The 21,685-nt window shown below is 36.6% G+C and overlaps 1 protein-coding gene across 28 annotated transcripts in view; it reads left to right on the plus strand.

Annotated features, from left to right (window-relative positions):
• The window catches only part of APOOL (apolipoprotein O like), a 356,871-nt gene that overhangs the window by 38,957 nt on the left and 296,229 nt on the right, over window positions 1–21,685 (plus strand). For 27 of the 28 annotated variants that reach the window (XR_011998215.1, XR_011998214.1, XR_011998213.1 and 24 more), the window contains 3 exons: window positions 14,588–14,707; window positions 18,148–18,202; window positions 20,079–20,177. Coding sequence is in view for 25 of the 28 variants with exons in the window: in XM_072743928.1 (XP_072600029.1) it covers window positions 14,588–14,707; window positions 18,148–18,202; window positions 20,079–20,177 (274 nt within the window). In the remaining 3 variants the exon portion in view is untranslated. The remainder of the gene's footprint in view (window positions 1–14,587; window positions 14,708–18,147; window positions 18,203–20,078; window positions 20,178–21,685) is intronic. The other variant, XM_072743936.1, reaches the window with a different exon arrangement.

The following is a 21,685-nucleotide window of genomic DNA, read 5'->3' on the forward strand; positions in this document are numbered from 1 at the left end:
TCTTGATGAAGTCCCAATAGTTCATTTTTGCTTTTGTTTCTCTTGCCTACGTGGATGTATCTTGGAAGAAGTTACTGTGGCCGAGTTCAAAAAGGGTGTCGCCTGTGTTCGCCTCTAGGATTTTCACAAAATCTTGTCTCACATTTAGATCTTTCATCCATTTTGAGTTGATCTTTGTGTACGGTGAAAGAGAATGGTCTAGTTTCGTTTTTCTGCATGTGGCTGTCCAATTTTCCCAGCACCATTTATTGAAAAGACTGTCTTTTTTCCAGTGGATAGTCTTTCTTACTTTGTCGAATATTAGTTTACCATAAAGTTGAGGGTCCACTTCTGGATTCTCTATTCTGTTCCATTGATCTATGTGTCTGTTGTTTTGCCAGTACCACACTGTCTTGATGACCACAGCTTTGTAGTACAACCTGAAATCTGGCATTGTGATGCCTCCAGCTATGGATCTCTTTTTTAAAATTCCCCTGGCTATTCGGGGTCTTCTGATTCCACACAAATCTTAAAATAATTCGTTCCAACTCTCTGAAGAAAGTTCATGGTATTTTGATAGGGATTGCATTAAATGTGTAAATTTCCCTGGGTAACATTGATATTTTCACAATATTAATTCTTGCAATCAATGACTATGGAATATTTTTCCATCTCTGTGTCTTCCTCAATTTCTTTCAGAAGTGTTCTGTAGTTTTTAGGGTATAGATCCTTTACCTCTTTGGTTAGGTTTATTCCTAGGGATCTTATGTTTTTGGGTGCAATTGTAAATGGGATGGACTCTTTAATTTCTCTTTGTTCAGTCTCATTGTTAGTGTATAGAAATGCCACTGATTTTTGGGCATTGATTTTGTATCTTGACATGCTGCCGAATTGCTGTATGAGTTCAAGCAATCTTGGGGTGGAGTCTTTTGGGTTTTCTATGTATAGTATCATGTCATCAGCGAAGATGGAGAGTTTGACTTCTTCTTTGCCAATTTGAATTTCTGTTATTTCTTTTTGTTGCCTGATTGCTGAGGCTATGACTTCTAGTACTATGTTGAATAGTACTGGGGAGAGTAGACATCCCTGTCGTGTTCCTGATCTTACGGGAAAGGCTCCCAGTGTTTCCCCATTGAGAATGATACTTGCTGTGGGCTTTTCGTAAATGGCTTTTAAGATGTCGAGGAATGTTCCCTCTATCCCTACACTCTGAAGAGTTTTGATCAGGAATGGATGCTCTATTTTGTCAAATGCTTTCTGAGCAGCTACAGAGAAGATCATATGGTTCTTGTTTTTTCTCTTGCTGATATGATAAATCACATTGATTGTTTTACGAGTGTTGAACCAGCCTTGCCCCCCGGGGATAAATCTCACTTTGTCACAGTGAATAATCTTAAGGTACTGTTGGATCCTATTGGCTAGTATCTTGCTGAGAATTTTGTAATCCATGTTCATCAGGGATATTGGTCTGTAATTCTCCTTTTTATTGGGGTCTTTGTCTGATATTGGAATTAAGGTGATGCTGGCCTCATAGTACGAGTAGAAGTATTCCATCTCTTTCTATCTTTCTGAACAGCTTTAGTAGAATAGGTAGTGTTCTTTAAATATTTGATAGAATTCCCCTGGGAATCCATCTGGCCCTGGACTTTTGTGTCTTAGGAGGGTTTTGATGATTGCTTCAATTTCCTCCATGGTTATTGGCCTGTGCAGGTTTTCTATTTCTTCCTGTTCCAGTTTGGGTATTTTGTGGTTTTCCAGAAATGCATCCATTTCTTCTAGATTGCCTAATTTATTGGCGTATAGCTGCTCATAATATGTTTTTAAAATCATTTGTATTTCCTTGGTGTTGGTGGTGATCTTTCCTTTCTCATTTATGATTTTATTAATTTGAGTCTTCTCTCTCTTCTTTTTAATAAGGCTGGCTAATGGTTTATTTATCTTATTTTTTTTTATTAATTTTTATTGGTGTTCAATTTACCAACATACAGAAAAACACCCAGTGCTCATCCCGTCAAGTGTCCACCTCAGTGCCCGTCACCCATTCCCCTCCAACACCCACCCTCCTCCCCTTCCACCACCCCTAGTTCGTTTCCCATATTTATCTTATTAATTCGTTCAAAGAACCAACTCCTGGTTCTGTTGATATGTTCCACAGTTCTGGTCTCGATTTCATTGAGTTCTGCTCGAATCTTTATTCTCTTCTTCTGCTGGGTGTAGGATCTATTTGCTGTCTTTTCTCTAGCTCCTTTATGTGCAAGGTTAGCTTTTGTATTTGAGTTCTTTCCAGTTTTTGGATGGATGCTTGTATTGCGATGTATTTCCCCCTTAGGACTGCTTTTGCTGCATCCCAAATATTTTGAACGGTTGTATCTTCACTCTCATTAGTTTCCATGAATCTTTTTAATTCTTCCTTAATTTCTGGTTGACCCTTTCATCTATTAGCAGGATGGTCCTTAACCTCCACGTGTTTCAAATCCTTCCAAACTTCTTGTTGTTATTTAGTTCTAATTTCAAAGCTTTATAGTCTGAAAATACGCAGAGGAAGATCCCATTCTTTTGGTATCTGTTCAGACCTGCTTTGTGACCCAGTTTGTGGTCTATTCTGGAGAAAGTTCCATGTGCACTTGAGAAGAATATGTATTCAGTTGGGTTTGAATGTAAAGTTTTGTAAATATCTGTGAAATCCATCTGGTCCATTGTATCATTTAAAGCTCTTGTTTCTTTGGAGATGTTTTGTTTAGATTACCTGTCGATTATAGAAAGCGCTAGATTGAAGTCACCAAGTATAAGTGTCTTATTATCTAAGTATGTCTTAACTTTGCTTATGAATTGCTTGATACACTTTGCAGCTCCCACATTCGGGCATATATATTGATGATTGTTAAGTCCTCTTGTTGGATAGAACCGTTAAGTATGATATAGTGTCCCTCTTCATCTCTCACTACAGTCTTCAGGATAAATTTTAGTTTATCTGATATAAGGATGGCTACCCCTGCTTTCTTTTGAGGACCATTTGAATGGTACATCGTTCTCCAGCCTTTTCTTTTCAGGCTGTAGGTGTCCTTCTGTCTAAAATGAGTCTCTTGTAGACAGCAAATAGATGGGTCCTGCTTTTTTATCCAGTCTGAAACCCTGTGCCTTATGATGGGGTCATGAAGCCCATTCACGTTCAGAGTTACTATTGAAAGATATGAGTTTAGTATCATCATGATACCTATTCAGTCCCTGTTTTTTGTGGAATGTTCCATTGGACTTCTTCTTAAAGGGGAATTTTGAGAGTCCCCCTTAAAATTTCTTGCAGAGCTGGTTTGGAGGTCACATATTCTTTCAGTTCCTGCCTGTCTTGGAAGATCTTTATCTCTCCTTCTATTCTGAATGAGAGCCTTGCTGGATAAAGTATTCTTGGATGCATGTTCTTCTCATTTAGGACCCTGAATATATCCTGCCAGCCCTTTCTGGCCTGCCAGGTCTCTGTGGAGAGGTCTGCTGTTAATCTGATATTTCTCCCCATATACATTAGGGATCTCTTGTCTCTTGCTGCTTTAAGGATCTTCTCCTTATCTTTGGAATTTGCAAGGTCAACTATTAAATGTCGAGGTGTTGATCGTTTTTTTATTGATTTTAGGGGGGGATCTCTCTATTTCCTGGATTTGAATGCCTGTTTCCCTGCCCAGATTAGGAATGTTCTGACCTATGATTTGTTCAAATACATATTCTGGACCTCTGTCCCCTTTCGTGCCCTTGGGAACTCCAATTAAACGTAGGTTTTTCTTCCTCAGGCTGACATTTATTTACCTTAATGTATCCTCATGGTCTTTTAATTGTTTGTCTCTTTTTTCCTCAGTTTCCCTCTTTGCCATCAACTTGTCTTCTCTGTCACTCACTCGTTCTTCCACTTCGTTAACCCTCGTCGTTAGGACTTCTAGTTTGGATTGCAGCTCATTTAATTGATTTTTAATTTCTCCCTGATTAGATCTAAATTCTGCAGTCATGAAGTCTTTGAGTCCTTTATTCTTTTTTCTAGAGCCACCAGTAGCTTTATAATAGTGCTTCTGAATTGGCTTTCTGACATTGAATTGTAATCCAGATTTTGTAACTCTGTGGGAGAGAGGACTGTTTCTGATTCTTTCTTTTGAGGTGAGGTTTTCCTTCTAGTCATTTTGCTCAGTGCAGAGTGGCCAAAATCAAGTTGTATTGGGAAAAGGAGAAAAAGAGAGGAGAGAAAGAAGGAAAGAAAAGAGAAAAAGAAAAAAGAAAAAAAGAAGAAAAAAGAAAAAGAGATTAAAAAGAGAAAGAAGAAAAGGGCGGGGGGATGCAAACAGAAATCAAAAAGCAAAAAAAAAAAAAAAGCACGGTGGAGGATCTTCTGATTCTGTATACTTTAAGTCTTGACTTCCCCTGGAACTTGTCTGTCTAGCTGGTCTTCTGGTGGAGGGGCGTGTTGTCCTGATTTTCAGGTGTTAGCACTTGGGGGAGCTGCTCTGCCCCCCGCCTGGTGCAGGGCTCAGTGGGGGTTGTTTACCCTGTGAGGGCCCAGGAGGAACAACCACAGTGGAGGCGGCCAGCTCTGTAGCCCTGGATTCAGCTCCAGCAGTAACTATAGAGCTCTCAGCCTGCAGGGGCCTGGATGCTCCAGGGGCGGGGCCGCTGATCTGCTCAGCTTGGGGCCGGAGTGTCCTTGTTGTCCTGGGCCCTCCTGGCCTCTGCCTGTCCCGGGGGAGGCCATATACTGGTCTGTGTCCCTGGCTCCCTGTGCTCCGGGGCCTGCGCTGTTGGATTTGCGCTCCCGGCCGTGCAGCCCCTCTCCGCAGAGCCTCCGCCCGAGCCCCTCCGAGCTGCTCCCGGGTCCAGCCGTTCGCGCGCTGCAGCCCTTTAGGGAGCTCAGCCATGGGGTGTGGCGTGCTCTCCCTGAGGTGCAGGTGCTCTGTTAGTGTCCCTGGGAGCCTAAGGGCATCCCCGCCCCTCCTGGGGTCCTGCTCTAACTCCCTGCGAGCATCTTTCAGTCCCGGAAGATTGGTGAAGCTCCTGCTCCTCTGGTCTGGGGCTTTCCTGTCCTGGGGTCACTCGCCCAGGCCTTAGCCTGGCTCCTCGCTGCCCCTCCCCCCTTGGATGCCTTTTGTTTCTTCTTTCCTTTTTTCCCCCATCTTCCTACCTTGATAGAAGCGTGAACTCTTCTCACTGTAGCATTCCGGCTGTTCTCTCTTTCAGTCTCAGGCCGAATTCGTAGGTTTTCAGGATTATTTGAATGTTATCTAGGTAATTTGGTGGGGAAAGGTGACTTTGGGGTCCTACTCTTCCACCACCTTGCCCCACCTCCCTTTTTTATTTTTTAAAAACTTTTATAAATTTCTTTTAGAATGAGGGAAAGAGAGTATGGTGGGGGTGTGCAGAGAGAGAGAAATCTCAAGCAGACTCCCTTCTGAGAGTTGGAGCCTGATGTGGTGCTCAAGCCCACAACCCTAAGTCAAAGTCAAGAGTCGGACACTCAACCAATTGAGCCACCCCAGTCCTCCAAGAGGCCCTTTAAAAAGGGAATCTGTTTCCTATAGTGCTTTGAATCTCTTGGATATTAGTCCCTTTGGTTTTCTAAAAAGGTAGACTTTGGAAGGCTCATCTCTACACTGCAGATCCCAGGCGTTGGGGTGTCAGATGTGGGCTATCAACCCCTCACTCCTCCAGGATAAACACTGGTCTTGTTAGATCCTTCTCTGTTGTGTGTTGTCTTGACAAGAGTTTGGGTTTTTGGGGAGATTTTGTCTTAGTCTCTCTTACTTGTCTCAGTGTGATCTTTTTATCCTTTTTGTGTTGAAGCAGTCCATTTACTTTTCAGATAGATTCATTCATGTTTAAAACTGTAATATCTCTGGTTATTTAAAAATTTTTATATATTTTTATTGGAGTTCCATTTGCCAACATATAGTAGAACACCCAGTGCTCATCCTGTCAAGTGCCCTCCTCAGTGCCTCTCACCCAGTCACCCCGTCTCCCCACCCACCTCCCCTTCCACTACCCCTTGTTTGTTTCCCAGGGTTAGGAGTCTCTCATGTTCTGTCACCCTCTCTGATTTTTCCCACTCATTTTCTCTCCTTTCCCCTTTAATCCCTTTCACTATTTTTTATATTCCCCAAATGAGTGAAACCATATAATGTTTGTGCTTCTCTGATTGACTCACTTCACTCAGCATAATACCCTCCAGTTCTATCCATGCTGAAGCACATGGTTGGGTATTCGTCATTTCTAATGGCTGAGTAATATTCCATTGTATATATATAGACCACATCTTCTTTAGCCATTCATCTTTCAACTTTTTTCTTGACAGAGTCACTTTATATTTAGTATTGCATTTTGTCTTAAGGTGTATTTTTTTAATACTTTAAAAAAACTTATCTAATATTAATATAGCTTGTAGTAGCTTTCTTTTGGTTGCAATTTGTCCAGTATGCATTTAAAAGTTTCTTTCAGCCTTTCTAAATAGTTATTGTAGGAATGTCTCATGCATAGAATGTGACTATGTTTATGCAATCTGATGTTTTCATTGGCTTTTAATTAGATCATTTTATCCATTTGTATTTATTATAGTTATTACCTTTAGAATTCTACAAACGTTTGTGGATTTTTTTGTTTTTTGTTTTTTTTTTTTTACTTCTTCTGTTCTTTTATTTTCTTTCTTGTGGGTTTTTTTTTTTTTTTAGATTATTTTTCTTTTTTATTTTTCTACACAACAAAGTTTCTTAATTGTGACTTCTGATTTTCTTTCAGGGATGAACCTAGAAGTTTTAACCTCCATTTCTTTTGAGTGTGATCAATATATTTACCCTCCATCTGAACAATATTGAGAACTTAGAATATTTTAATTTATGTCATCGCCTCTTATACTATATTGATATTCAGAAATTTAGTTCTATTTTTAAAATACAGGCATAAAACATTATTTCATCTATTCATTACTTATGTTTACCCACATATTTACTATTTTCTTTGGTGATCATTCCTTCTTGTATCTCAGACCTTCTCAGTAAAAATATTTTTTTCTGCCTCAAGTACATCATTTAAAATTTCCAAATCAGGAATGGAGGTCGGTCACCAATGGCCAGTGATTTAATCAAACATGCCTATGAAATGAAACCTTTTTAAGAAACCAAAAGGAGGGGCACCTGGGTGGCTCAGTCATTTGAGTGTGTAACTCTTGGTTTTGGCTCAAGTCATAATCTTATGGGTCCTGAGATAGTGCTCTAGATCAGGCTCCACACTCAGTCAGGAGTCTGCTTCTCTACCTCTTACTCTGCTCGTCCCCCTGCTCACATGCTCTCTCTCTGAATAAATAAATAAATCTTTAAAACAGGCAACCAAAAGTATGGGGTTTTAAGAGCTTCCACATTGAGCACATGGAGATGTTGGTAGAAGGTGCATCTGGAGACGGCATGGAAGCTACATGCCCTTTCCCCACACCTTGCCCTGTACATTTCCTCCATTGGGCTATTTCTGAGTTATATCCTTTAATAATAAACTAGTGATCAAGTAAATAAGTATGATCTAGTAAGTAAGTAAATAAACTGCTTATTGAGGGTGATTTCGTTGCAGACTAGCTTGGGTCTTATCTGTCTGAATGTGTCCCTATGCCCCCCACATTTTTGAAACAGAAATATTTTATTGAGTATATAATTCCCAGTTGGGTTACTTCCTTTTAGCACATTGAAGATATCTTGTACAATGCTGTTTTTGAGAAATCAAAATTTTATCTAATATTTATTCCTTTGAAGCTAATCTGTTATCTGGCTTTTATTTTTAAAATCCTTTCTTTGTCATTGGCCCTATGGAGTTTTACTATTATGTATCTAATTGGGGATTATTTTTTCTTTATCTTATTTGAGATATGTTGGATTTCGGAATCTCTCAAGTGTTTAGTTCAGTCCTGGAAAAATCGTGGCCATTCTATGTAAATATTATCCCTGCCCCTTTCTTTTCATTCTATATTATATATGTTTCATATTTTTATTTCTTTGCATAATTTCTTTAGATTTACCAGTTCACTAAATCTCTCAACAACTGTATCCAGTCTATTTAACTTATCTGTTGAGCTCTTTTTCTATTAAGCTTTTAATTTTAATTCCACTTTTATTTATTTTATTTTAATATACTATTTTATTCATTTCAGGTGTACAATATACTGATTCAACAGTTCTATACATTACTTAGTACTTATCTTGATAAGTGTAATATTTAATCCCCATCATCTATTTTACCCATCCACCTATGTACCTCCTATCTAGTAACCATCAGTTTATTTATATATCAATATATTTACTGTCCATCATTTTATTCCATTTTATTCCTCTACTGTGGAAAATAGTATGGAGGTTCCTCAAAAAGGTAAAAATAGTACTATGCTATGATTCAGTAATCGCACTACTGGGTATTTACCTAAAAAAATTTTAAAAACACTAATTCAAGGGGATACATGCACCCCTATGTTTATTGCAACATTATTTGCAATAGCCAAATTATGGAAGTAGCTAATATGTCCATGGACAGATGAATAGGTAAAGAAGATGTGATACACATAGACACACACTATATAATGGAATATTATTTAGTCATAAAAGGAAGGATATCTTGCCATTTGCAAGGACATGGATGGAGCTAGAGAGTATGATGCTGTTTTATTTTTATTTTGCTTTATGAAGATTGCTTTAACTATTTGGGGTCTTGTTCCATATAAATTTTAGGATAGTTTATTCTAGTTTAGTAAAAAATACTGTTAGTATTTTGATAGGGATTACATTAAATCTATACATTGCTTTGGGTAGCATAGATATTTTGACAATATTTGTTTTTCTAATCTATGAGTGTAGAAAGTCTTTCCATTTCTTAATGTCATCTTCAATTTCTTTCATCAGTGTTTTATAGTTTTCAGAGTATAGGCCTTTTTACCTCTTGTTTAAGTTTATTCCTAGGTATTTTATTGTTTGGGGTATAGTTTTTAATGGGATTGATTCCATAATTTCTTTTTCCGTTGCTTTATTATTAGTATATAGAAATGTAACAGATTTTTATACATTGATACTGTATCCTGTGACTTTACTGAATTTGTGTATCAGTTCTAGTAGTTTTTTGATGGAGTCTTTAGGATTTTCTATATATAGTATGTCATCTGCGAATAGTGAAAGTTTTACTTTATCCTTAAGGTATGGTTTCCTTTTATTTCTTTTTGTTATATGATTGCTATGACTGAGACTTACAGTAATACTTTGAAAAGAAGTGATGAGAGTAGACATCCTTGTCTTGTTCCTGATCTTGGGAGAAATCTTGTCAGTTTTTCCCTATTAAGTATGATGTTAATTAAGGTTTTTCATATAAGGCCTTTATTATGTTGAGGTATGTTCTCCCTAACCTTGCTTTGTTGAAGGTTTTTTTCATGAATGTATGTTGTACTTTGTCAACTTCTTTTTCTTTGCCTATTGAAGTGATTATATGGTTTTTATCCTTTCTCTTTTTGATGATCATGTTGATTGATTTGCAAATACTGAACCATCCTTGCATCCCAGGAATAAATCCTGCTTGATATTGGTGAATGATTTTTATTAATAATATTGTTGGGTTTGGTTTTGTTGAGGACTTTTGCATCTATATTCATCAGAGATACTGGACTGTAGTTGTCTTTATTGTAATGTATTTATCTGGTTTCAGAATTGGGGTAATGCTGGCCTCATAGAATGAATTTGGAAGTTTTCCTTCCTCTTATATTTTTTGGAAGAGTTTGAGAAGAATAGGTATTAACTCTTCTTTAAATGTTTGCTAGAATTTGCCTGTGAAGCCTTCTGGTCCTGGACTTTTGTTTGTTAGGCTTTTTTAAAGATTTTATTTATTTGAGAGGGAGAGATAGCAAGAGAGACAGAACACAAGCAGGGAGGGGAGAGAGTTAGGAGTTAGGTTCTTAAAAACCTAACTTTATACCCGAAGAACCTAAAAAAATAACAAAAATCCAAAACCAGAAGAGGAAAGAAAATAAAGATCAGAGCATCAATAAATGATTTAGAAACTAAAAAACAAACAAACAAACAAAACCCCCCCAAAAAAGAATGAAACCAGAAGATGGTTCTTTGAAAAGATCAACTAATTTGATAAAGCTCTAGCTAGACTCATCAAAAGAAAAAAAAATGAGTACTCAAATAAAATAAAAGATGAAAGAGGGAAAAAAAAGATGAAAGAGGAGAAATAACTACTGACACCACAGAAATACAAACCATTGTAAAAGAATATTACAGAATATTATATGCCAAAAAATTGGGACAACCTAGAAGAAATGGATAAATTCCTAGAAACATATAACCTAAAAATCTGAAGGAAGAAGAAACAGACCATTTGAACAAACAAATTATCAGCAATAAAACTAAAACAGTAATAAAATAAAGATCTAACAGTGGGACACCTGGGTAGCTCAGTGGGTTAAGCATCTGCCTTCAGCTCAGATTATGATTCCAGAGTCCTGGGATGGAGCCCCACATTGGGCTCCCTGCTCAGTAGGGAGCCTGCTTCTCTCTCTTTATATAAGAATTAAGGACATTTAAAAAATGTCCTTGCTTCTAGAGGTAGGCCTATATTGCAGTAAACTTCCCTCCTAGAAATGCTTTTGTTGCATCACACTTATTTTGGACCATTGTACTTTTATTTCCATTTGTTTCTACATAATTTTTTATTTCTTCTTTGATTTCTTGGTGCACCTATTCATTGTTTAGTAGAATGTTATTTAACCTCCTTGTACTTGAGCTCTTTCAAGATTTTTTCTTTTGCTCAGTTTCTGGCTTTAGTACTATTGTGGTCAGAAAAGATGAATGGTATGACGTCAGTATTTTTTAATTTGTTGAGACTTGTTTTATGTCCTAATATGTAATCTGTTCTGGAGAATGTTGCATGTGTTCTTGAATGTGTATTCTGCTGTTTTAGGATGAATATTTTGAATATATCTGCTAAATCCATCTGTTTTGCTGTGTCATTCAAAGCCACTGTTTCTTTTTGATTTTCTGTTTCGTTGATCTGCCCATTTATTGTAAGTGAAGTATTAAAGTCCACTATTCTTATTGTATTACTATTAATCACTTCCTTTATATTTGTTATTAACTGTTTGAAGTATTTGGGTGCTCCCATGTTGGGTTTGTATATATTTAAAAATACTATATTTTCTGTTTGGTTGTCCTCTTTGTTATTACATAGTGTCTTTTGTTATTCTTTGTTTTAACATCTGTGTTGCTCGATATAGTATTGCTACTCTGATTTTCTTTTGAGATCCATTTTTATGATAAATGTTTTTGCATTCGCTCACTTTTAATCTCCAGGTGTCTTTAGTCCTGAAATGAGCCTCTTGTAGGTAGCATATAGATGGATCTTGTTTTTTTATCTACTCGGTCACCTTGTGTGTTTTGATTGTAGCACTTAGTCCATTTACCTTCAAATTAATTATTGATAGATATTTATTGCCTTTTTGTTACTTGTTTTGTAGTTGTGTAGGTTTTGTTTTCCTTTCTTGTCTTGCTGTCTTTCATGGTTTATGGGTTTTTGTTAGTGATATACTTAGGTTCCTTTCTGTTTATTCTTATATATTACTGTTTTTTTTTAATTTGTGCTTACCATTAGATTTATATATCACATCTTCTGTATGTAGCAATCTATAAAAAGTTGACAGTTACCTATATTTGAACCCATTGTTTACTCATCTGTCCCCACATTTTAGACAATATGGTGTCATATTTTGCATCCTTTTATTTTGTGAATCCCTTCACTGTATTTACAAAGTTATTTATTTTTACTGTTTTTTTTAAACATTTTGTAGCCTTACTTATCTTTCCTTTCCACTCAGAGTCCTCTCTAATATTTCTCGTAGCACTAGTTTAGTGGTTACAAAGTCCTTTTGTTTTTGTTTGTCTTAGAAATTCTTTTTTTAAGATTTTATTTATTTATTCATGAAAGACAGAGAGAGAGAGAGAGAGAGAGAGAGAGAGAGAGAGAGAGGCAGAGAGACAGGCAGAGGGAGAAGCAGGCCCTATGCAGGGAGCCTGTCATGGGACTTGATCTTGGGTCTCAAGGATAAGGCCCTGGGCTGAAGGTGGCACTAAACCGCTGAGCCACCCAGGCTGCCCCTGCCTTACAAATTCTTTATCTCTCCTTTATTATCAATGATAGTCTTGCTAAATAGAATATTCTTGGCTACAGATTTTTCCCTTTCAGCTCATTTCATTTATCATGCCACTCTCTTCTGGCCTGCAATGTTTCTGCTGAATAATCTGCAGATAGATTTATGATGTTTCTCTTGTATACATGTATCTTTTTTATTTCTTGCAACCTTTAAAATTCTTTTTTTTATCACCATTTTTTTGCCATTTTATTATTATGTGTCTTTGTATGGACCTCCTTGGGATAAATTTATTGGGGGATGTCTGTGACTTCTCAATCTAGATTATCTGTTTCCTTCCCCAGATTAGAGAATTTTTCAGCTACTATTTCTTCAAAACACTTTTCTACCCCTTTTCTCTCTTTTTCTTCTCAGATTCATACAACGTGAATGTTACTGCACTTGTTGGAGTCATTGAATTTCCTACGTCTCTCCTCATTTTGCATATTTCTTTTCTCAGTGACTCAGTTTGTTTACTTTTCATTACTCTGTCTTCCAGGTCATTAATTCGTTGCTCTGCTTCTTCTAGCCTGCTATTCCATCAAGTTTATTTTTAATTTCATTCATTGTGTTCAGCATCTCTCATCGGTTCATGTTTGTCTATTTGTTAAGAATTTCACTGATATTCTCCACCCTTCTCAAGTCTAGTGCATATCTTTATGATAATTATTTTATTTTTTTAAAGATTTTTTAATTTTTATATTCATGGTAGACACACACACACACACACACACACACAGAGAAAGAGGTAGAGACACAGGCAGAAGGAGAAGCAGGCTCCATGCCAGGAGCCCGACGCAGGACTCGATCCCGGGACTCTAGGATCACACCTTGGGCCAAAGGCAGGTGCTAAACCGCTGAGCCACCCAGGGATTCCCTGATAGTTATTTTAAATTTTGTATCTGACATATTACTTATATCTGTTTCTCTTAGTTCTCTTGCTGTGGTTTGGTCCTGTTATTTCATTTGGGACATATTTCTCTTGATTCTTCATTTTTGTCTAACTCTCTGTGTTTGTTTCTATGTGTTAGGAAAGTCAGCTAGGTCTCTTGCTCTTGAAACTAGTGGGTGGGGTGCACACTTTTATAGTAAGGTGGCACTGGTGTGGGCTGAAACCAGGGCTATCTGTAGTTGTTTCAAAAAGCACGCATGGGTAGGGAGCGTAGTTTTAATAAAAGTGTGCTCATTGTCCCCAGGATGTGATGAGCCACTACTGCCAGGACTAAGGCCCCACAAAATGTGCAGGTCAGGGGATGCATTGGTGGTAAGGTTTATGCTGGTCTTCTCAGAGAGGGGACCTGCAGTGCTGGGACTGAGGCAAGCATGACTGGAATGGGTAGATCTGCGAAATCGCAGGGCACAGGGCTTGTAGTTCCTGTCAGGATTCCACTGATTCCCTCAAGAGGCCTTGTGTTTTTGCTGAGGGGTAGGGGGCGGAAATGGTACCAGCCTTCTCTTTTATTTTATTTTATTCCTGTAAGGGCCTCCCTGGGATCCCTGCCTATGTGGGATGTGTTCTGAGCTGAGTAAATAACTTTCCTTACCATATGCCTCAGGTGTTTTTCACACTGCTGCTTCTACCTTGGATCTCAGCAGGCTGCTTGTGCTGTCTCTTTAAGGGTGGGATTCAGCTTCCTAATGCCCTCAGGAATCTCCCAGAGCTAAGACAGCTTTTTTTTTTAAGATTTTATTTATTTATTTGAGAGAGGGAGTGAAAGAGTGAGCATGAGCAGGAGACAGGGGTAGAAGCCGACCAGACTCCCCGCTGAGCAGGGAGTCCAATGTGGGGCTTGATCCCAGGACCCCAGAATCATAACCTGAGCCGAAGGCAGATGCTGAACTGACTGAGCCACCCAGACTCCCCTTCTAATTCACTCTTAAGTTGAGGATGTAAAACATTGAGATGCCAACTTATAGGGTCCCCAATAAGATTGCGTACCTCAAGCTTTTTCTAGGTTTTGTTTCCTGATTGCATACTCCACGAACCATCTATTTTAAAACAAATGATGACAAGGTAAAAAGCTGGCTTTATAGTTTATCTCTGTGTTTCTGTTTTATTTTGTTTGAGGCTTCATAATAGTCTTTATAAATAGCTTACTGGATCTTTCCTTCCACTTAAGATTTTTTAAAAGATTTTATTTTTATTAATTTGATAGAGAGAGTGTGCACAAGCACAGAGAGAAAGGGAGAAGCAGACTCCCTGCTGAGCAGAGAGCCTGATGTGGGGCTTGATCCCAGGACCCTGAGATCATGACCTGAGCCAAGGGTAGATGCTTAACCGACTGAACTGCCCAGGCATCTCAAGATTTTTTTTTAATATTTTATCAGCAGTTTTAGTTGCTTTTAGCAGGAAGGTTGATGATTTCTCTTTTGCTATACTCCTTGAAAAGGAAGTCCAGCTATTTTATATTTTTAACATGAACTTTTTTTTTTTGCCTCGAGCTCCCCATATATACTGCACCACCTCTGCAGTCTAAATATGTTGAAGAGCAACCTGGTCATTTACAGATGGGCTTTGCATCCATCCGCACTACAACTAGTCGTTATATTGGCTGGTGCAAGGTAAGTAAGTTCTAATAGTGGTTTAATGTTGGAGGTTTATGATTTATTTAGACAGGAGATTCTTTGGCTGCATTTGGTATTGATAGAAGTTACTCAGTGACATTCACCAGGTGAATGGGTTGATCTGGAGGCCCTAACACACTTTCATTCTCATCTTTAGTACCTTGTCACAAAGAGCTAGAAGGCTGGGTTCAGCTAAGAATGTTGACTAATTCACCTACGTGTGGCCAGAGGCATGGTGATCTCAGCATTGTCAGATACTTACAAGAGATCCTTGGCAGAATTTACCAAGCTTCTTATTTATCATCAGATGTCCAAGAAAGGCACTTCTAGAATATTCTATTTTAAGTCACAAAGGCCAACCTAGTTTTATTTTTTTTTTTCATTTTTTTTTAATTAATTTTTATTGGTGTTCAATTTACCAACATACAGAAAAACACCCAGTGCTCATCCCGTCAAGTGTCCACCTCAGTGCCCGTCACCCATTCCCCTCCAACACCCGCCCTCCTCCCCCCTTCCACCACCCCTAGTTCGTTTCCCCGAGTTAGGAGTCTTTATGTTCTGTCTCCCTTCCTGATATTTCCCAACATTTCTTCTCCCTTCCTTTATATTCCCTTTCACTATTATTTATATTCCCCAAATGAATGAGAACATACACTGCTTGTCCTTCTCCGATTGACTTATTTCACTCAGCATAATAACCTAGTTTTAAAAGGAATGGAATTAGATGCCACCTCTCAATATGAATAGCAGCAAAGAATTTGTGGCCATATTTGTAATATTTAATCTACAATAACATTACTGTATAGATTAAGATAGTTCAGCAAGCATTTATGTTATTTTTCATGTATAGTTGTTTGGCTGTTTACAAGAAGTTGTGAAAGTATTTCTGAATTGTTCTTTTTTTGGCTAAGCAAAATGTTAACTTGTTGAGTTTAGCTCATAAGACCATTCTGAATATAGTCAGCTATTGGGAAAAACAGAATTCAACTTACTTTAATATTTAGCCTTTAGTCAGCATTATCCAACAGCAGAGTGATGGAGTAAGCTGATAAAATATTGATGTTTCATTATCTTCACATCAACAAGGTGTGTTAGCATCAGCATCTCCAATGTCAGTGTTGTAAGGATAATGCTGGTACCATTGTTTTCATCATTCTGGCCTAATTACCACACAACTTTTTCTCAGATATAACCCTTGTTCTTTTTTGTTTCTAATCCATTCTTTAAAAAATTCTAATGATTTTATGAAACACTAAATGTGAATTCTAGTCATTCCAGATGATATTTAAAACATCTGATGAATACGTGGTGTTAGTTTTTAAAATTTTTGTCTGTCAAACAACTTTTTCTAAAATATTTTATTTATTTATTCATGAGAGACAGAGAGAGAGAGAGAGAGAGAGAGAGAGAGGCAGATACATAGGCAGAGGGAGAAGCAGGCTCCATGCAGGGAGCCTGATGTGGGAATTGATCCCGGGACTCCAGTATCACACTCTGGGCCAAGGGCAGGCGCTAAACCGCTGAGCCACCCAGGCATCCATGTCAAACAACTCTAATAGTTTAGTTGTATCATATACTCCTAATAGTTTGATCTGAAAGGAAAACATATTAACTAATAAGGATTTGAATCATGCCCCTAATGCTATATGCCAACAACTGGATGATTCATACTTAAGTCTCCTGAGACCTAATATACCATAGTGTTCTTAAATTTGTTTTTAGTGAGGTAAATTGTTCTGAGAGATGCTTAAATTGCTATTGTTACTATAACCTAATTTAAGACTGAAAGAACATTTATTTTGTTAATATGTTAAAGTGAATAGATTGAAAAAGGGCACTTTGAATGCATTTCATCTTCACTGTAAAAAGCTTTTTCTTGGGGATCCCTGGATGGCTCAGCAGTTTAGTGCCTGCCTTTGGCCCAGGGCGTGGTCCTGGAATCCCAGGATCGAGTCCCACATTGGGCTCCTGCATGGAGCCTGCTTCTCTCTCTGCTTGTGTCTCTGCCTCTCCCTCTCTCTCTGTGCCTCTCATGAATAAATAAATAAAATCTTTAAAAAATCTTTTTCTTTCTAATTTTCTCCTAAAAACATAATCTGTTCTTTAAAAATTACTTCTGACTCAAATTGCATTCTGCATTAAACTTAAAATATTATAGGGCAAATTCAGTTCCTACTCCTCTCCTTAGTGTTTTGAAATTTAGATAGCAGTGACCTACAGTGATAAAAGTGAATTTGTAAACAAGCTAAGGAAAACTTCCCAAGATAAGTGATTACTATTCTTCCTCAACAGCTGCATGATTTTCAATCAGCTGGTCAATAGGTATTATAACCTCAAAGGTGAGGTTTTCTTAAGAGACAGTCTTTAAAGAGAAGTAACTAAGTGGCAGTTAAGGTTTATGGTGGTTTGTACAGCTTGAAACCACAATGAAGAGATGAACCTTTACATCTCTGATTTCCATGAAAATATCTGAGACAAAGTTACTAATACCAAGATATAACAATAGTAATGACATTTTTTCCTAATATAATTATTTCTGTGTTCTTTGCTTTGAAAATCTTTTTTTGTTTTTATCCCATGGTTTCATGGCAGCTAGTTCAGAGATGGAGACCATATATTTCAGTTAATATTTTCTGCTTTCTTCAGTAGAGTCTAGCATGACTACGGGCAGTTACTGTAGGTAAATAATTCTCTGCCTTCATTTGTCTTCTGATGTAATTAAGATAGTACCTACCACTCAGTAAATGAGTGTAACCATATTTCTTATATTCAAATAAATTAGTTAGAAATAGGTAAAAGAGCAAATTTTGATTTAAAATTTTAATCACTTCAGTGGGTTAATATAATCTTGGTTTGTAGAGAATTTATATTCCTATTTAAAAATAATATAAACACTAGCCTGTATAGGATGGTTTCTCTCCTGAGATAAATGTCTTATTTAGATTTTTTTCTCATTCTAATTCATACTAAAAAAAGAAGATGAAGTACTTTCTTTAGGCTTGCTGTTACTACTTTCTTCACAAATCATTATGTCATTGCTGCCACATCCTTATTAATCAGATGTTGCTTTTCAGCAGAAATATGCCTCTATCCATGCTTTATTTAAATTGTATTCATTTTTCTAAGTCTTTATAAAATAAGATGATAAATCATTGTATTTCTGCAATAATCTGTGAGATGCTCTATAGGCATTACTTTGCCTGTTTATATGAGGAAAATAGTGAACAAGTATTATCCATGTTAAATAGAATGAAAAGCAGGAAATGAAAAGAAGCTAAGTTCAATGAGTATTCTCATGTGAATAAATAGGGAAGTTAGATTTAGACTTGGGTCCAATGCTAAGTCAAGATTTTAATATGGTCTCAGAGATGTGGACTATTTGATTTAATTATCAACATCTTCAAACATGCAGATGTCCTTTTTTTCTTTTTGCTTAGGGTGTTTATGTGTTTATGAAAAATGGGATAATGGATACAGTACAATTTGGAAAAGGTAGGTGAGTTAGCCATCCATAATTAGAAATGCACTATTATCTTTTTAACTTGCAAGGTGTAAATGTGAGAAAAATAAACGTGGTTATTCATTATCATGTTTTACCAACTGAGAAGATACTCTGTATAGCACTTTATGATAACAATAACAAAGTAATAGTACCTATGATTTATTAAGCAATTATTATATGCTAAGGCACTATGATAAGCATTTTACATAATTTATCTAATTTAGTTTCCGTACCAATTCTAAGAGTGTGGGTATTATAATTATTCCTTTATTTATTTGAGAGAGAGAGAGTACGAGAGCAAGTGTGCACACAAGGTGGGGAGGACCAGAGGGAGAGGGACAAGCAGACTTTGCACTGAGCACAGAGCCTGAGACAGGGCTCTGTCTCACAACACTGAGATCATGACCTAAGCCAAAACCAAGAGTTGGACACGCAACCAGCTGAGCCACCCAGGTCACCCTATAATTACTCCCTTATTACAGATAAGAAAACTAAGATGTAGGAAGGTTAAGAAAGTTGTTAAGGTCACATAACTAGTAAGTGGCAGTGCCTAGACTCAAACTGAGGTCTATTTTACCTGCAAAGCCCCTATTATATACTCAAAGCATAAATTGGAAACATGTCTCTATTGTTATCAATTAGTTTAAATAGGTGCTATTTGCTGTTAAAATACTTAGAATTTTGCTATTTATTGCTAGGAGACATTAATACCAATCAGTCACTCTAGAATATTTGAGATAATGTTAGGAAGCAATTGTATTTGACTTCTTAGTATGATAATGGTATTTGGCAGTAGATATATCTTTCTAATATTCTTATCCTAAGCTGGTTGTTAAAATAAATGTGTATGAGAGACAGAAAGATCAGCTAAAGTTTTAAATGTCTCCATGATGTTGATGACCTATACCTGTATTATCATTACTTGAGGTATATAGGAATTATTTGCAAATGATATTCCTCATCAGTCTTGAGGAATATGATTAAATAAGTTATTGCCATTAAATAACTAACTGTGATAGAATCTGTTTTTCGGGGTTGCATGGAAACAGAAATAATTTAAATATATAAAAAGTCAAAAAATCTAGACTTGTGACCACTCTTCATCTACTTTTGGTCTAGGCTCACTTCTCATCCTGATCATTGGTTTTAACTAAGAGTAATGGTGCTCTGGTATTGGGGAGTAGTGGCAAGCAGGGTCTATAAGCTATATGTATCCCTAGTCAATTATTTGAAATTCCTTAGTAAAGTATTTATTTCTATTTCTACTTGATCCTATCAAATTTGAGCAGATAAGGCCAGAAGCATCTCCATTAGAGAAATATAATACATACACAGTCAGGCATTTACTTTATAGTAATCCATGCTTATATGTGAACTGTAGCATTATATTTCATTAGAGAGTAACATTTGTCTGTATTAAGAAAACAATTGTTAAATCAGCTATTGAAGGAAGATTTTATTTTGTACAAGTAACTATTTCAACTAGCTTTTTAATTCACTACTCAAATCATTGTTTTGCGTAGCATTTTTGAAGAGTATTTAAACCATCTTCTATCTTAGCAAATCTCTTTAGCATTTCTGCATCATATATAGAATGCCTAATTTAGTAAGCCATTTATATTAATTTTTAACTTATTTCTTTTTTTATAAATTTATTTTTTATTGGTGTTCAATTTGCCAACATGTAGAATAACACCCAGTGCTCGTCCCGTCAAGTGCCCACCTCAGTGCCCATCACCCAGTCACCCCCATCCCCCGCCCACCTCCCCATCCACCACCCCTAGTTCATTTCCCAGAGTTAGGAGTCTTTCATGTTCTGTCTCCCTTTCTGATATTTCTCACTCATTTTAACTTATTTCTTAAAAGATGTGTATGTCTATCTGAAGAATCCACCTCGAGATTTTCTTCCAAAAATTGGAGTGATTACTGTTTCAGGACTGGCAGGCTTGGTTTCAGCAAGAAAAGGTAGGATTTAAAAAATACATTCTTTTTCTTTCAATGCCATTATATTCTGAATTTGACTGTCATGGTAAAACCTCATCCTTTATTGAATATTGTTAGGATAGGGTTCTGGGAGAATGTTTAGATTCTTCTGTATAGCATGTTTATTTTTATAAAGCCTTACTGTGTTTTTAAAAATATAGCTATTTCAAGATGTTTAACATCATAAGTTACTAGGTAAATGTAAATGAAAATCACAGAGATATACGACTACATACTTATTGGAATGTCTAAAATTATGAAGACTGACCATACCAAGTAGTCAAGAATATAGAGCAACTGAAACTCTCATACACTGCTGGTAGGACTACAAAATCATACAGCCATTCCAGAAGACAATTTGACGGTTTCTCTTATAAAGTTAAATATACTCTTATCATGAGACCAAGTAATCTCACTCCTAGGTATTTACACTGGAAAAATGAAAAATCTGTACATAAATGTTTATAGTAACTCTTTTTATAATTACCAAAAGCTGGAATTCACCTAAATGTCTTCCAAGAGTAAACTGTGGCACATGCAAACAAAGGAATTATATTCACTAATAGCAGCAATATACTATTGACACATGTAACAGTCTTGATAAATAGGACATTTAGACTGGAAACCAATCTAAAAAAGTTATATATTCTGAGATTCTACTTATATAGCTTTCTCAAAAAGAGAAAACTATAGTAATATTAAAATAAAAATACAAGTCAGTGGTTCCCAGGAGTTAGGAGTGGGAAGGTGTGACTGTAAGGGGGTAGCATGAGATTTTATTTAAGATTTTATTTATTTATTTATTTATTTATTTATTTATTTATTATAATTTAATTAATTAATTAATGAGAGAGAACAAGCAGGGAGGAAGGGAAGAGGGAGAAGCAGACTCGGCTGAGCAGGGAGCCCAATGCAGAGCTCAATCCCAGGACTCTGGGAACATGATCTGAGTCAAAGGTAGATGCTTATTGAACTGAGCTACCCAGGTGCCCTGAGACTTTTTTTTTTTAACACTGATAGAACTGTTCCATATCCTGATTTTACTGGTGGTTACATGACTCCATACATGCATTAAAATTGATAGAACTATAGATCAGAAATGTTGAATTTTCTGTATGATAATTTAAAATAAACTTTAAAGGTATATAGTTACTCCTATTAAAGTTATAATTTATCATTTTGTTTCTCATCTTTTAGATAACTTTATTTTATAAGATTTTTTAAAATTTAAATTCCATTTAGTTAACATATAGTATAATATTAGTTTTGGGTATACAATGTAGTGATTCAGCAGTTTCATACAACACCTAGTCCTCATCACAACAAATGCACTTCTTAATCCCTATCTGTTTAGCCCATCAACTCTACTCATCTTTTCCTCTGGTGACTATCAGTTTGTTCTCTGTAGTTAAGAGGCTGTTTCTTAATTTTCTACTCTTTTTTTCCATTGCTTATTTGTTTTGATTTTTAAATTCCACATGAGTGAAATC

The sequence above is a fragment of the Vulpes vulpes genome, chromosome X, assembly GCF_048418805.1.
Source record: "Vulpes vulpes isolate BD-2025 chromosome X, VulVul3, whole genome shotgun sequence".
NCBI lineage: Eukaryota > Metazoa > Chordata > Mammalia > Carnivora > Canidae > Vulpes > Vulpes vulpes.